The sequence below is a fragment of the Alexandromys fortis genome, unplaced genomic scaffold, assembly GCF_014885135.2.
Source record: "Alexandromys fortis isolate MF-2015 unplaced genomic scaffold, M_Fortis_MF-2015_v1.1 scaffold_3, whole genome shotgun sequence".
In the NCBI taxonomy this organism is placed as follows: domain Eukaryota; kingdom Metazoa; phylum Chordata; class Mammalia; order Rodentia; family Cricetidae; genus Alexandromys; species Alexandromys fortis.
Window position 1 is genome coordinate 13,969,003 of NW_026067909.1, and position 17,862 is coordinate 13,986,864.

The window sequence follows — 17,862 nt, forward strand, 5'->3', positions numbered from 1 at the left end:
AGCTGGCCAGGTGAAGCATGTCCACAGTGGAGGGACTCACATGCACATGCCCACAAGTTGAGGGCTTTAGTCAGAAAGCCTGTGGCTTCTGCAGATGGAGAGGATAAAGGATATGACTTAGCTGAAGATTTCAGGCTTTATTCTCAAGGCATTGGGTAGTGAAAAGGTTATGTTCCACAGTAACATGGGATAGTAGCCTACATGTCATTCTGGCTTTGGAGGAATGAGGGACAGGCAAGTGCCATGCACAGTCCAGACAGGAGGTAGTGGCATGCTAAACAGGCAGATGGGATTCCAGTGACATTGCAGGGGTGGATGGTGCTGCAGGACTGGCAAGTAATTGTATGAGAACAGTTTAAGAAGAGTCAAGGGTGGCCAACTTCTTGCTTGAGTCGTGGGCAGGTGGTAGGCATCAACAAGGGGAGAAGCTCCCAGAGCTCTAGGGGACAGTGCAAGCCTGTCAGCTCTGGAGCAACTGCAGTCAGTTGTTAGCACTCTGGATCTGTGGTTCAGAAGAGAGGGACTAGAGGCTTGGAAACTGCCAGAATCTAAATGGTGGTAACTGACCAGGTGATACCTGTTACCTGGAAAAATATTGTCAAGGGTCTTGAGCTGGCAGGTGTCTGAAGAATGGCAGTTGGGTGGCCAGAGTCAAAGGAAGACCAGGAGCATATGCTCTTAGACAGCCCAGAGGAGATGAAGATGGTTACCATCATCCGGTCCATAGAAATGAAAAAGAGGACTGGAAAGTGAACACTGGTTTTTGTGCCATGGTCCATCACACAAAGGCTGTCCCACTGGAGGGACAGAATCTGGACTATAGAGGGGTTCTGACAAGAGCATGTCATGTATCCTGTTATTGTGTGGGTTGATTTCATTTTCAGAGCAACAGAGGGATGGGAAGGGAAAATGAAAGGCTAGAGACTGCAAAGCCTGGTCATGGATAGTCCTGCAAGAACCCATGTTTGAGAGATGCAGTCTCGGCTTGTGCCTGGAAGCAGCCAGAACATTAACGTGTTTAGATGGCTTGTCAGAAGCATCTATTTGCTAAGTATTCCCTAAATATCCCATCTTTTAACACATACTCGTCTATATATGAAAGAAAGCATGCAAGGGTATGTAGTTGTAGGACTTTCTGGTCTATAAGTCACTTAGCCTTGAGTGGAATCCCATCCAGGCTTCATTACACAACTCTAGAAATAAGTCGTATCCTTGGCAGCAACCCACACAGATATGTTGGTGCTTGGTCCACTCAGCAGCTCTCATCACTGGGAACTCTGCTGGTTTGGGTAGGGTATGTTGTAGTTGCTGGCAAGCCAGTCCCTGAAATAGATAACCTTCTACTCCTGGTGGTTTATAATTTCAGAATGCTTGTTACACATTCTTTTTTTTTTTTTAAAGATTTATTTATTTATTATGTATACAACATTCTGCCTCAATGTATGCCCGCACGCCAGAGGAGGGCGCCAGATCTCAGTACAGATGGTTGTGAGCCACCATGTGGTTGCTGGGAATTGAACTCAGGACCTTTGGAAGAGCAGCCAGTGCTCTTAACCTCTGAGCCATCTCTCCAGCCCCTGTTACACATTCTTGTACCTTTTTGTTGGTAAAGAGTACTGCTAGCTCCTTGCTTTGCTGTATGAGGAAAAGGAACTGTCTGTCCCTACAAACCGTTATTGAATAGACCCCATGCTTCTGGCTTTACCCTGTTTTTTTTTGTGAGGGTGCTGATCCCTTGGTCACCACAACTTCTCTGCTGACTAGTTTTAATAAAGGAGGATTTGTTAGCTTTTTAACTGTGGAACTAAAAAGTCATTAAAACAACTGACTAATGTAAAATTAAAAAATTAAAAAAAACTGACTAATGATCACCTGGGAGGTAGACCACTATGGCAGCATAACCTTCAGCGGTCACCTAAGGTTGTGCAGCTTTTCTGTTTTGGAAGGAAGAAGTTAGATCCATTGTCCTGAGTTGCTTGTTGCCATCAGGGCTCTGCAGCTCTTGAGCTAATAGCCGCCTGCTGTAGCTTCTTATCCTTAGAGGTGAGGGGAGCAAACAGTGTGATACTGTGCTTCCTTACTGACGTATGAGTATTGGAGGAGACAACATACGCTTCTTAGAATCTGTTCGCCTTACACCTAGAGTCCAGTGGTTAGTGGAGCTCCTCTCTGATGCTATACTGGCTAAGTAACTACTGTAGGTAGAGTTAAATGGTGACTAAGAGTTCAGGAGAGAAGCTGGGTATTGCATCACACACCTGTGGCCCCAGCACCTGAGAGACAGAGACAGGAGGATTGCTGTGAGTTGGGCCAGCCTGGTCTATCAAGTTCTATCAAGCCAAGATATACATATGATATACACAGACACATACATACATTCGTATAGAAAATGAAGGCAGAAACTATGGTTTTCATTTGCCTTCCTTTCAAATCTTTTATGCAAGAGAACTACCTAGTCTGGAGCAGTAAGCCCTGACGTGAGAGATACCAGGAAGCAGCAGCCAGGGCCCTGTTGTCCTGGTGTCCTTGAACCACAACAGAGGCATGGTAGGGAGTGAGTCTGCCTGAGAGCTGCCTTGCACATGTATGTCCTGTGTGTCTGCAGTTTGTAGCCACTGGATTGTTTTGGGGATTGTTAACCATGTCATGTAGTACCAAGCTTGTTTCATTTTTTTTTTTAATTTTTTTTATTTTTGTCTTCTAAACTTCACAGCTTCTAACCGAAAATCTTCAGTTGGTGTAAAAAAGAGCAGCAAGAGCAGAACACTGACCAGGCAGTCCATGCCAAGAGTCCCGTCTGCTTCCAACTCTACCTCACCTAAGCTAGCGCACATGAACAATTCCAGGGTACCAAAGAAACTAAGGAAGCCGGCAAAGCCTTTACTTTCCAAGATCAAACTGAGGAATCACTGCAAGCGGCTGGACCAGAAGAGCACATCACGGAAGCTCGAGATGGGGAACTTAGTGCTAAAGGAGCCCAAAGTTGTGCTATATAAGAATTTGCCAATTAAGAAAGAGAAGGAGCCAGAGGGACCAGCGCATGCTGCAGTGGGGAGTGGGTGCTTGACTAGGCATGCTGCAAGAGAACACAGGCAGAACCCTGGCAGAGGTGCTCACTCGCAGGGCGACAGTTTGCCCTGCACCTACACAACCCGGCGCTCATTGAGGACAAGGACAGGTCTGAAGGAGACCACTGACATCAAGCTTGAACCAAGTCCCTTGGATGGCTATAAAAATGGCATTCTGGAACCTTGCCCAGACAGTGGCCAGCAGGTGACCCCAGAGGTGCTGGAAGAACTGGCTCCTGAGACTGCACACAGGGAGGAAGCTTCCCAGGAGTGTCCCACGAGTGAGCCATGCCCGTCAAGAAAGAAATTTCGACAAGGGAAACCCATGAAACACTTAGCCAAGGCAGAGGACTGCAGTCTGGAGCCCAGCTTCCCTGGGAAAGATGGGCTGCCAGATTTGTCAGGGCCCCATCCTGACCAGGGTGAGCCCAGTGGCACCACTGGGGTACCTGTAAGCTACACAGACTCTGCTCCCTCACCTGTTGGCTGTTCCGTTGTCACATCCGACAGCTTCACAACAAAAGACAGCTTCAGAACTGCACAAAGTAAAAAGAAGCGGCGGGTCACCCGGTACGATGCACAGCTGATACTGGAGAACAGCTCTGGGATCCCCAAGCTGACGCTTCGCAGGCGGCATGATAGCAGCAGCAAGACAAATGACCATGAGAGCGATGGTGTGAACTCCTCTAAAATCAGCATCAAGCTCAGTAAAGACCATGAAAGTGACAGCAACCTCTATGTCGCCAAGCTCAGTAATGGGGTTAGCTCGGGGCCAGGTGGCAGCTCTACCAAGCTCAAAATCCAGCTCAAGCGGGATGAGGAGAGCAGGGGGCCATATGCAGAGGGGCTTCATGAGAACGGAGTGTGCTGCAGCGATCCCCTCTCCCTGCTGGAGTCCCAGATGGAAGTGGACGACTACAGTCAGTATGAGGAGGACAGCACAGATGACTCCTCGTCTTCTGAGGGGGAGGAGGACGAGGAGGACTGCGAGGACGACTTCGATGATGACTTCATCCCTCTTCCTCCTGCGAAGCGGCTGAGGCTAATTGTAGGTAAAGACTCCATAGATATCGACATTTCTTCAAGGAGAAGAGAAGATCAGTCTCTAAGGCTGAACGCATGAGCTCTCACTCTGCAGTTGTCCTGGGGAAGTAAAAGTAATCCCAGCCACAGCTTCTCAGCGCAGCACTTCTGTGGTCTCTTCACCTGTAGGCGTAATACTGTAGAAAGTGTACAGCATCCCAACTCTTAAGTCTGATTTGTGCAAATTTTTATCGTACTTTTTAACTAGCCTTCTTATGTGCAATTCCGAGTTAGAGGGAAGCCCTGTTGTAGGACAGAGGCTCCAGCAGACTGTCCACTGACAGCCACTCTCCACACAGGACTTTCAGACACTAATGTGGTTACACCATGTTGTAACTTACCTGTAAGAGCAAGTGCCAGCCCTCTTCCATAGATGACTAAGCTGTAGTTAGGGCGGAGCAGAGCAGCCTCGTGGGAAGGGTTTCCAGCATCTGCTCCTTTCACCAGCAACGACCTCTGGCTTTTGGTTTATTTGCTAGATGTTTCTCCTTGGAGGTGTCGGTTTCACACTGTTTACCGGCCCAGGTGTCCTGTCCGTGGCCTTCGTTATCACAGAGACCATTTGGCTGGAAGTCAGATTGATTTCTTTGAAGAAAAGAAACTAAATTAAAATGCAGTCTTGTGCGTGACAGCTCACTTCAGTACATTATATGTACGAGGCTGGTGGTGTGCAGGATGGGTTTTCAGAGCAGCTTATTTATTGCTTGTCATGTAAATTAAAGACCGTGTATTTAACACTTTCCAATCCTTTTAGATAAAATTGTTCTTTGCAAGAATGATTGGTGCTTATTTTTTCAAACCTTTGCTGTGAACAGCGTGGCAACAGCAAGCAACGTTTGTCTGATGAACTTCAGCTATCTTAATTTGGGTCTTCAAGTTTCTGTTGCACTTGTAAAATGCTACAAGGAATATTAAAGAAATCTATTCACTTTAACTTATAATAGTTTATGAAATAAAAACATGAGTCACAGCTTTTGTTCTGTGGTAACCTATACAAACATTTGTCTTTGGGATTCAATGTAAAGAGCTGAAAATGATGTATATGTTGTAAATATTTGTGTGTTGTGAGAAATTTTTGTCATAAGAAATTAAAAGAACTTACCAGGAAGGTTTTTAAGTTTAGAAATATTCATGCCAATAAAATAGGAAATTATAAATATATAGTGTAAGCACTGCATCAGTGGACATTCTTGGCTTATGTTAGTTTATTATGAAAATATCAGATTTTTTTGATTATATTATCAGTCAGACAAAAAGAGGAGTCAGATTTAATTTGTTTTTGAAGCACTTTGAGAAGAAAAATTAATTTTAAGTAACTTAATGAGCAATTTTGATTACTGCTTTATGTTCAGTACCAGGCTTATTTGTTTCTCTGGATTATTTTGCAAATCAAAGAATTTGAAACTATCAGTTTGTAGCAGGTGTTTGACACCAGTGGGTCTGTTTATTTACTGGGAAATGTGTAGGTGTCCTTTCAGATATACAGTGTTCCTGAACAACACAAGTTAACGGACTCAGTGTTGAGCGGGTCAGAGGGGACCTGCAGGGAGCGAAAGGTCCCCACAGAGCATCTCGGTGCCTCCCTGTTGCTGGTGATACCTACTAGTGTTCAGCTTGGGGACACTTGGATCCTTAAAACTGGCCAGTAGGTTCCAGGTGGTGAGATCCATGAGCACGTCTAGGATTCAGATGTCTTTGCTTCTGTGCATGTGAGTGAGATTCCCTGCTATGGTCCTGTCAGTCTTGTCCTTGTTGCCAGGCAGTCTGACCCTCAGGCATCTCCCGTTTGGCAGCAGGAGGGAGACTGCGTGCCTGCATATACACAACCTTTTGCTATAGCCATGAAATAGGGCAGCCCTGTGTCTCAGGACCTCCTGTCTCAAGGCACCGAGAGCACCTCCCATCTGTGTAAGTGAGAGCCCCGTGCCACCTCTAGGAAGCTGAAAGTGGGCTCAGGAGCCTGCAAGAGGCAGCAGGTCACCCTCGTTCCCGAATGTTCACTGGGCTATTTGGAGAGGCTCAGAGACTAAATCCTCCCCTTTCTTTGAAATCCAACAATAGACATTTCAGGAATTTCAGTCTTAAAAGGTAACAAAATATCACATTTCTCACTTTCTCCATTTTTAAGCTTAATTTTAGTAACTTATTTATGATGTTTATTTTAGTTTTGTGGCCTCGTCTTTGGAGGCTGACCTTCCCATGGGTCTAAGAGCAGTGACATGTTGAGGAGTTGCTGCCTCTCAGGAGTCGTATGCACAAGCATTCAGCAGCGCTGCTGATGCCTTCTAGGGAACCTTATTTCCGTTTCTCAAGGCAGGGGCCTCGGACTATTCTCTATCTGCTGTAGAACTTCACTGTGGGGTGCCAGCACCCACAAGCTTGACCAGTCTGGAAGAGGTCACACTCAATAAAACTCTCAGCTTGAGCTTATGCAATGATTGGTAACGTTTTTGGCAATTGTAAGAATTAGGAAATGATCCTAGAAATATATGTATTCAATTTTCAATCATTTTTCAAATTACTGTTTTAAATTGTTTTGCTGAGTTGTAATACTTTTGAGATACAATGTATTCCTTGTACTGAAAGAATGAAAAGGACTTTTTCAGCATTTGAGGTAAGTTCTTTAACGTTTCATTAAAAACATTTTTTACAGATCTTTTGTACATGCACTTGCAGTATTGAGGTTAATCATTTTAATAAATTCGGAAATTAAAATGATTTCGTCAGTGTTCACTGTATCTTGAGAAAAGTGAGTCTTCCACCAGATACTTACAGGAAGCAGTTTCAGAGTTGAAGAGAGCCATTATAGCACACCTTTAATCCCAGAACATGGGAGGTAGGCTCAGACAGATCTCTGTGAGTTCTAGGACAGCCAAGACTGACAGAGAAACTCTCTCAAAAATAACTCTGGTGGCCGTGTGTACACAGTGACTCCCAGAGGGGAAGGCAGCCTGTTTCCCACAGGAAGGCAGCTTTCAGCATCCAGACCCACATGCTTTGCCCTCAGCGTGACACTGGAAGCCTTCCACCACCCAGCTAGCTTGCGCCAAGTTGCCCAGAAACCTTGCAACTCCTCAGTTCTGTGTCACCAGTGTGCAGCTCACTGCCAGACTGGGGTACAAAGACACTGCCAGGCTCCAGGACGTCTGTGGTCCCTGCAAGAGGGCAAGTGAGCTCTTGGCATGCATGAGAGGACTTCAGCCTCCCTCCCTAGTGTCCCAAAGCATGTGGGTGTTGTTTAGAAATAGATCCCAAAATGGAGAGCAACAGAAGATCAGGTGTATAAATGACCACCCCCTCTCTCCCCACCTCTGCCACACTCACCCTCCAAGATCATTGAGCTTATATATAACCCAAACAGTCAGTCTAGGACAGGTTACGAGATCACTTGACACACTATGAGAATTACTCTGTGTGTGTCATCAGATCATCGAGTTTCCTGCTTAGGCACAGCCATGGTAGATGGGGCTGGCCCAACAAACACAGTCTGCTCTGCTGAAAGGAAGCTGTGCTTTGCTGGGCCACGTGGGCAGGTGCCCCAGTCTGAGACCTGTACAGGCATGTGTTACATGAGCCCACAGAATCTGTTAAAAGGATCTAAAATTTTATTTAGATAGAAGATAGGAATAAACACTGATACAGAACAGATTAGGTGCTGCTGCGATCCAGCTGCTATATCCTGCCATTCTGCCCAGGAATCAACTGCTCCTTCCTCTGGCTCCAACCACCAAAGAGAGAGCTAGAGCAAGAGAGCACATGACCCCCTTCCCTCAGCTCTTACATGGTTGTGTATGTAGACAAGATCACGCCCTAGGGCTTGCTGCCCCAAAAAGCCCTTGGCTAAACAAGTTGAAATTCCACATCCCCCCCCCTTTTTTTTCAAAATAGGAAGGTTCTAATCCTAACATAAAACTATGTACCATGAGAGCAACTATCAAGTATTGTGCAGAAGAAGGAAATAAATGAAACTACAACCAACAAGAACATCGAGCAATAACACAGACTGTGTTTAGGCTATAGGTAATTGACAAATTATAGAGATTATTCCAATAGCTGTCCTATCCTGGAAGGCCTAAGTCTTATACCTAATAGGCCCTAACTAAGATATAAGAGGATGGTAACTGTAACTATTTAATCTTCCACCCCATCAAAGACCTGAGAAGGAAAATAATATTACCTGAGTAAGTAGAAAGTACAAGCAAATGAACTCCAAAAGATGCAAGAAATGAGACAAACTGCTGGCTGCCTGGACAGTCACCCAAAGTTTCTCTCTAACATTGGGGCAATCAATTTTGGCTATAGGCCTAGAATATCTGACGGACCATTTTCAGCAATAGGAAAATTTGAAAGACTGTCCTACCCTGTCTTGGCACTAGTTTAGCAGTTGCTTTACCTTGTATCCTGCTTGTCTGGATTGGATAGCATGCTTACTGTCAGCCAAGGCAAGGGAAGTTCTTTGCCTGATAGGCCAGTTCTGCCAAGAAGAAAACAAGCTCCATATGGAGGGTCTTCAATGCTCACCATTCACTCAGGAGTAGATCAGTGCTACCAGGAACAATTGTGTCTCATGTAAACAGAATTCTAAGTTATTAAAACATTTAAATGCCATTATCTGATAGACCTTTGAAGTATTTGAGGATTACCTATCTATATAGAATATGTCATTGTGCATCTAGAAAGCCTAACATAAGTATGGCAGGTATGGGTGACTATTAGCTTGTAATTCTTAATAACATAGATCTTAAAGACTAAACCTGCACATTATAAAAATAATCTGTAAACAGATATACAGTATATTTCTATTGTCAGTGTCGAGGACAATGACCTCAAAACTGACAATAGAAATGTATAGTACAATATGACAAAAATATTCTTAATTTTTATTTATATATAATATAAAATATCCTAAGCAAGTAAAACATATATAATATGACAAAAATAATTTTGTTTGATTTTCCAAAAGAGGGTGTCTCTGTGTGATAGCCCTGGCTATCCTGGAGCTTGCTTTGTAGATCAGGCTGGCCTTGAACTCACAGAGATTCAACTGCCTCTGCCTCCCAAGTGCTGGCATAGTATGCTTAGAATTGCTTCCTGCTATCTGTGGGTGACTATCTCTATGGGATCCTGTAAAAAACTAAAGCAATGTTGGGTTTTTGATCCTACTGCACCTATTGGTTTTGTGGGAACCTAGGCAGTTTGGATGCTCACCTTACTAGACCTGGATGGAGGTGGGTGGTCCTTGGACTTCCCACAGGGCAGGGAACCCTGATTGATCTTTGGGATGACGAGGGAGGGGGACTTGATTGGGGGAGGGGGAGGGAAAGGGGAGGCGACGGTGGGGAAGAGACAGAAATCTTTAATAAATAAATAAATTTAAAAAACCTAGTTATTTGCTAGTGTACTAAAAGAGCTACAAAAAAAAAAAAAAACAAACCTAAAGCAATGATTAAACCCTCATGAGGACTAGCTGTAACATTTGTAGCTAGTCAGTGAGTAATGACTAAGACTTATCTGAAGTTCTGGCTAGTGTAGTATAAAAAGGTGGACCATCTGAGCTAGCCACGTTGGAATTGTCCTGAGCAGTTTATAGTCCAAAACTGATCTCTGAATGGTGATTATTGTCTTAAAGGCATTATAATGGACCAGGTCTTCATAGTGCTTTATTTGTAAACTTGTGGTGATGCCACAAAGGGCCCTTTCAGAGACAAAGAATGTTTCACAGCCTGTGGCACCCTCCACACTGAAAGTAGATGGGGGAGGGGAGAGCAGCACTCCCAGGGTCCCTGGGAGAATCATAATCTTTTAGGAGACCTCAGAGATCACTGTTAGGAAAATTATTAATATCAAAACAGAAAGCCGGGCGGTGGTGGCGCACGCCTTTAATCCCAGCACTCGGGAGGCAGACGAGGCAGATCTCTGGGAGTTCAAGGCCAGCCTGGTCTACAAGAACTAGTTCCTCCGGGATTGGCACCAAAGCTACAGCGAAACCCTGTCTCGAAAAACAAAACAAAAACAAAAAACAAACAAACAAAAAAACCCAGAAAGTTTACATTTTAAGATAGATACATATCCAAAGAAAGGTTCTAAAGAGTCAAAAAGTATGACGAGAAAGAGATTTGTGACAACAGTGGGCTCAGGTTTCATTGGGCGCCACTTGAACCCACAAGAGTCTGTTAAAGGGTCTCAAGAACTTATTTAGGGCTAGGCGGTGGTGGCACACACCTTTAATCCCAGCACTTGGGAGGCAGAGGCAGGCGGATCTCTGTGAGTTCGAGGCCAGCCTGATCTACAAGAGCTAGTTCCAGGACAGGCTCCAAAGCTACAGAGAAACCCTGTCTCAAAAAAACAAAAAACAACAAAAAAAAACAAAACAAAAATGACTTATTTAGGTATAAGATACCGATAAACACAGATACAGAACAGACTAGATGCTGCTGCAGTCCAGCTGTGGTTCCGACGACCAGCCCTTCACGGCAGGAGTGATGCACCCTTTTCACACGTGTCGAGCACCTGTTAGACACCTGAAGTTGGAGAGGTAGGATCTGAGCTAAAGTTGAGTGTCTCTTGGGTATAGACAGCCCAGACCTCCCACACAGGGAGTGCTGAACACAAGGCCACTTGGCCTCCATGACCTTAGAGAGCAGCTGGGGGTTCCTTTAGGAGGATCTAGGCTAGTGAAAGAGTGGAGAAGTCTTGCTGGGGGATGACTAATTTTCTGAAAAGACAAGCAAGCTTAACCTAAGACCCAGGAAGCTTCCAGAGAGCTAAGAAAGGTGCTGACAAGACAGGAGTTACTCAGAGCTGAGGAATAATGGACGAGTTAGAAATTATCTCCCTGGCTTGCAGATACAAAATGAGTTCCCTGGACTGGAGAGACTGTTCATGCTCTTGTTCTTAGCAGAAGACCCACATTGCTTTCCAGCACCCACATGATGGTTCACAACCTTCAGTAACTCCAGCTCTGAGGGATCCAATGCCTCTCTGGCCTCCATGGATATCAGGCATACATGTGATGCACATACATACATACATGTAAGCAAAACACCAATATTCATAAATAAGTTTTTGTATAAAAAAAGAACTGGGTGTAGTGGCATATGCCTTTAATCCCAGAACTTGGGAGCAGAAGCAGGTAGATCTCTCTCTGAATTCAAGTCTAGACTGGTCTATGTAGGGAGTTCCAGACCACCCAGGGCTACACTGAGAACAGGTCTCAAACATAAACGCATAAATAAATGAGGCAAGTGGGAGCAGAGGTCCACACCTTACCAGGCTCCCCATGAGAGTGCCGACAGGAAAGGCAAACGCTGAGCTAGGCAGAATAGTGCACATCTATAATTCTGGCACTTGGGAGGGAGAAGCAGAAGGATCAGGAGTTCAAGGCCAGCTAGACTACAGGAGGCCTTGCTTCTGAGAGAGAGGCAAGAGAATAGACACAGAGAGTTGTTGAACATATAGAATCAGGGGCTGGAGAGATGGCTCTGCAGTTAAGAGCATTGCTTGCTCTTCCAAAGGTCCTGAGTTCAATTCCCAGCAACCACATGGTAGCTCACAACCATCTATAGTGAAGGCTGGCACCCTCTTCTGGTCTGCAGGCTTACACATAGACAGAACACTGTATACATAATAAATAAATAAATAAATAAATAAATAAATAAATAAATAAATATTTAAGAAAAAAACATTAGAATCAGACATACAGGGAGGATAAGAAAGATGAGTCTAGCTCCCAAGCTCACTCTGGACAAGCAACTGGTGAGCATAGACAAGGGGTGGGTCAGAAGAAGGTCAGGAGCTCTGGAGGAGGGGACTTGCATTTTCTGATGGTGACAAAGTTCAAATGAGAAAAAGTTGATGGTAATGAGGAAGTCACAGTTCTCAGGAACTGTAATGGGGAAGCCTTGTTAACCAGTTATCTTCAAGAGGTGGGACCAAGTTAGGGTGTGGTTTTCTGGGACCCAGGTGCGCTCTCTCTCTCTCTCTCTCTCTCTCTCTCTCTCTCTCTCTCTCTCTCTCTCTCTCTCTCTCTCTCTCTCTCTCTCTCTCTGTGGTTCCCTCATGGCACAGCTGAGCTTAGACTTCTTGTTCCTGTTTTGTGAGATTTCCCCTTTTAATAAATAAAACTATAATTGTTTTATCTGGTTATTTCCCAAATCGAGTTAACGTCTACAGCTGGCGCCCCGAATCATGGGGCTCGGATCTTAAGCGGCTCTAGCCAGCTGCCGTCAGGCTCCATGCCATTCATTTGGGTATAGAATTCCCACGCAGTGGCCCTGAGTAGCCACTAGCCACAGTCCTTCATATTTTCTCATTAAACATCTCAAAGCACCTTGGCCACCCACGACTGTGCGACTGACTTCCGGGTCCAGTTTGGATGCGACTTCCCTGCTTTCTTGCTCTCCTGTGCGCATGTTGCTGCTGACCAGTCAGGGAGTCAGGGACACCTGCGGAATGCACAGTCCGTGATTTACACTGAATACTTCCTTTTACTCTGAGTATATTTTTCAGCATTTAACGATAAAATTAGATTCAAACTGGCCACACAGCTACAGGTGTGCCGTGACACCTACTGGCAGGTAACGGTTATTGTTCCTACTCCAGCTCAAACTCAACCACAGTTAAGATTTATAATTTAAAGTATAAATTATTTAAAATTTAAAAGGGCAAGATTAATGACAGTTTAACAATCCAGGAATTCAATAGCTTTTTTACTTATACCATGTATGATGCTATACAAGGTTTATATATTTTCCCTCTTACATCCCTCTATTTGATTCTGGGATTTAGCTTTGTCCTTCATATTTTCTCCGTAAAAGCATAGTTTGATAATAGGGCCAAGAATGAGGCACTTTTAGAAATATTGACCAACTAAAAGGGAAATTAAGCAATCTGGAGAAGGATACAACCAATTTGACAAACAAAACCTAGTCAATGACAGAGGGTACTGAGATATTGTCTGAGAGAATTTGTACTGTTGAATGTATTAATCAGACTCTGTCAAAGGATTATGATATATTGACTGATAGAATGTCTCTCCAGGAAGGTAATATGTATGCTATAAAAATTATGTCCCAGGGGCTGGAGAGATGGCTCAGCGGTTAAGAACATTGCCTGCTCTTCCAAAGGTCCTGAGTTCAATTCCTGGCAACCACATGGTGGCTCACAACCATCTGTAATGAGGTCTGGTGCCCTCTTCTGGCCTGCAGACATACACACAGACAGAATATTGTATACATAACAAATAAATAAATAAATATTTTAAAAAATTATGTCCCAAGATGAGACCTTATCTTTACTAAATAGACTTCACACCTTGGAATCCTCAATGAGGGCATTAGAATGGAACATGGGACAGGAGATCCAGTCTTTAGAAAAGGCAGTGTTAAAAGATTTTAAAAGATTGAGGAATTTATTGAATTTGATGACCAGAGACAAAAGGTACAAAGATAAAATGTAGCCTCATCAATATGTACCAAACTCCATGATAGCTTACCCAGAGTTCTACCTGCCTTTCTGGTGATATCATCAGAAAGAGCATCTGGCACCAAATACCCTAAGGTAGTCAAAGAATATACATGGGAGCCCATATGTATGAGTGATCTAAAGAAAAATTAAACAAGCAAATGTATCTTATGGAACATATTCATCCTTCATTAGGGAAATGGTCAAAACGTGAGCTTCAAATAACAAGGCAATACCACATGATTGGATTCAGTTAATCTCAGCTGTCCTAGAAAATGGACCTCGTCTGCTTTGGAAGTGTTATTGGAGAGAAGAAGCAAAAAAATTTACAGCAACAGGGAAAAGCCAAATGACTTGAGATTTCCCAAGATCAAATTCTGGATGAGGGATTTTATTCTGATCCTCAGGATCAGGCTCTTTACAATGAACACACCTTGTCCCTATGTAGCACAGCAGTTTTAAATGCTTGGGACAGGATTCAGGAATAGAAAAGAGAATTGAATCATACATTAGTGTTAAACAGGGTCAGAGAGAACCCTTTAGTAACTTTTTACAAAGATTAACTAAGGCTATACAAATAGGATTAACACACCCAGAATATATACATGTACTAACTGAATCTTTGGCTTTTGAGGTTGGAAACTTAGAATGCAAAACAAGCCTTGGGTCTTTAAAGGTCAGATCAGTAACAATGGATGAATGCATCTTGCATGCAAAGAATGTTGAGACACTTGACTATAGTACTGAAGCTTGGGTAGGAGAAGCAATGGTATGAGGAGACACCAAAATACAAAATGCTTTAACTGTGGAAGAATAAGATATCTGAGAAGGGATTATAGACAAGGAATTCTAGGAATAATGTCTCCTCTGGGAATGGCAAGAATAGGAGGACTCAGCCTTCAGGTATATATAGGAGGTGTGGCAAAGGTTGACATTGGACCAATGAATGTAGGTCAACAAAAGACAGACAAGGCAACCCGATACCATCAGGATACTTCTTGGTTGGCCTCTCACAGGCTCCAATGACGAACATGGTCCAATCATTAATAGTTACCATGGAGAATGTGTCTCCCAGGAAAATTAAAAAATCCAGTGCTTACTGTAAAACACACACACACACACACACACACACACAAAATCATACTGATCTGGATGGGGGGACAGATGTGGAGGATGAACCAAACACTCCAGTAGGACATAGAAAACGTATATTCTGGCAGACTTCTATAAATGATCAAAGCTAAGAGTGTGTATAAATGACATTTTTATTGAAGGCTTACTAGACACGGGTGCAGATGTAAGTATCATTACCCCAAAATTTTGGCATCAAAATTGGCCTCTTCAAGAGGTAGATGTTCAGTTCCTAGAAATTGGAACCCTATCTCAAGTGAAACAAAGCATGAGATGGGTCAAATGCATAGAGCCAGAAGGTCAGAGAGAAAGACTGAGGCCATATGTAGCTAATATTGCAGTGAATTTGTGGGGTCGTGACCTATTGCAGCAGTAGAATACCCAAATTAACATTTCTGCCGTCCAAAAACTTATGTTTCTGGGGAAGCTATTAGAAGATATAGACAAAGGTCACCAGTCATTCAGGCTGTACAAGAACACAAGGCAATTGACAAACCTTGAGGTACTAACAGCCCTGCCTTTAAAATGGTTAACTGAGAAACCAATATGGGTTAAACAGTGGCCTTTAACAGAAGAAAAGCTGCAGGCTTTAGAACAGCTGGTACAAGAGCAAATAGATGCTCACCATATTGAAGAATCTACCAGCCCTTGGAAGTTTCCTGTATTTGTTGTTAAAAGAAATCTGGAGATATATGCTTGAGCTAAATTTAGATTCTTAAATTGTCCCAAATTATGAGCTCAACATCTGTGATGTATCTGTGTCTCAGGAGAGGACATGACCTGCATCCATCAGGAAGCATCGTCTCCCACTGTGAAGAGACTGAATTGTCAACTCCATCACTGATTCCTGATGCTTTGTGACTCTCATAGGATTCTGACTGCATGTTGATGTACTATGTTGGCTCTTGGCTTTGGGCTTTCTGGTGGTTATTCACACTCAGGAGAGTTGTGATGTGCCACCTAGGAAATTAATCTTGTATTATTCATTAGTTTGAGTTTCTGGGCAACATCATATTGTGTGTACACACATGTATATTTAAAGCTTTCATTTAAATGTCTTTGTCTCTGAGTAGTGTGAGATAACTTATTTTGATAATTCATTGTTTTGTATTTTTTTTAATATTTATTTATTATGGATACAATATTCTGTTTCCATATATGCCTGCAGGCTAGAAGAGGACACCAGACCTCATTACAGATGGTTGTGAGCTACCATGTGGTTGCTGGGAATCAAGCTCGTGTCCTTTGGAAGAGCACGCGATGCTCTTAACTGCTGGGCCATCTCTCCAGCCCCCTTGATAATTCATTGTTAAAAATTGTGGAGAATTAAAAAGAATTGACCTTTTTTTAAGACAAAGATGTGGGTGGTAGGAAAGATGAATGTGTTTCTGAAGATTTTATTAGTGTATTCTGGTGAGGAATACCAAGAAAATATGTCTTTGGCCATTTCTAAATATGACACATATCATTTTATATTTATTTGTCCAAGTGTCTTTTGTAAGAGGAGAATAATTAATAAGGAATTATGGATCCATAAAAAAAAGAAATCTGGAAAAATGGAGAATGTTGACAAATCTTAGAACTATCAACAAGGATATTCAGCCTATGGGCCCTCTACAATCTGGAATTCCTCTGCCTCTCTGTTACCAAAGGGATGGCCTCTTTTTATTAATATTTATTTATTTATTTATTTTTTGTTTTTTCGAGACAGGGTTTCTCTGTGGCTTTGGAGCCTGTCCTAGAACTAGCTCTTGTAGACCAGGCTGGTCTCGAACTCACAGAGATCCGCCTGCCTCTGCCTCCCAAGTGCTGGGATTAAAGGCGTGCGCCACCACCGCCCGGCTTAATATTTATTTATTATGTATACAATATTCTGTCTGTCTGTATGCCTGCAGGCCAGAAGGGGGCACCAGACCCCATTATAGATGGTTGTGAGCTGGGAATTGAACTCAGGACCTCTGGAAGATCAGGCAGTGCTCTTAACCTCTGAGCCATCTCTCCAGCCCGGAATGGCCTCTTATAGTTATTGATTTAAAGGATTGTTTCTGCACTATACCTTTACAAGAAAAGGATAAAGAAAAATTTTCCTTCATACATGTGGATAGGGTGAATCCAAATCCTAACTATATTCTAGTCATATTGCCGTCCAGGATATCAGCATTTCAGAGGCAGAGACAGGCAGATCTCTGTGAGTTCGAGCCTAGTCTAGTCTACAGTGAGTTCCAGGACAGGTTCCCAAGCTACAGAGAAACCCTGCCTCAAAAAACTACAAAAAGGGAAGGAAGGAAGAGAGGGAGGGAGGGAAGGATGGAGAAAGAAGAATTCAAACACATCACTAGCAATGAGAGTAACACAGGATGAAACTCCTTTGCTGAGTTACAGAGGTGGCTCAGTGCCTAGAGTACTTGGTGCTCTTGCAAAGGACCAGGGTTCAGTTCCCAGCACCCATCTGGCAGCTCACAACCATACGTAACTCCAATTCTAGGGGATCTCACACTCTTTGTGACCACTGAGGGCATGAACATTGTGTGCATACATACATGCAGGCAAAGCACTCACACACATAAAAATCTTTAAAAAACTTTTTTTTTTAACATTTTGAAATTCCATCTCACCCCAGTGAGATTACACAACATCAAGAAAGAAAACACAGGAGGATGTCGGGAAAGGATATCTTTTTTTTAGAGATTTTATTTATTATGTATACAGTGTTTTGCCAGCATGTATGCCTGCACTCCAGAAAAGGGTACCAGATCCCATTACAGATGGTTGTGAGCCACCATGTGGTTGCTGGAATTGAACTCAGGACCTCTGGAAGATCAGGCAGTGCTCTTACCCACTGAACTATCTGTCCAGCCCGGGAAAGGATATCTTTACTTGTTGTTAGCGGTAGTGTAAACTGATGTGGCCATTATGGAAGTCAGTGCAGAGGCTTCTCTAAAGGGTAAAAGTTGTGCCAGTGAGATGGCTCGGCAGATAAAGATGCTTGACACTAAACCTCATAAACTGAGCCCCGGGATTCATCAGTAGAATGAGAGAACCAACTCCTATAAGCTGTCCTCTGACCTCCACAATGCATACACCATGCAATGAGCTCACTCACCCATATACATAGCAC

General features: G+C 43.4%; 1 protein-coding gene across 9 annotated transcripts in view; it reads left to right on the forward strand.

Moving 5' to 3' along the window:
* Nucleotides 1-5,143, forward strand: part of Kmt5b (lysine methyltransferase 5B) — a 46,340-nt gene extending 41,197 nt beyond the window's left edge. For all 9 annotated transcript variants that reach the window (XM_050137486.1, XM_050137483.1, XM_050137485.1 and 6 more), the window contains one exon: nt 2,714-5,143. In XM_050137486.1, coding sequence (XP_049993443.1) covers nt 2,714-4,191 — 1,478 coding nt within the window. In that variant the 3' untranslated portion in view covers nt 4,192-5,143. The remainder of the gene's footprint in view (nt 1-2,713) is intronic.
* Nucleotides 5,144-17,862: the final 12,719 nt, after the last annotated feature.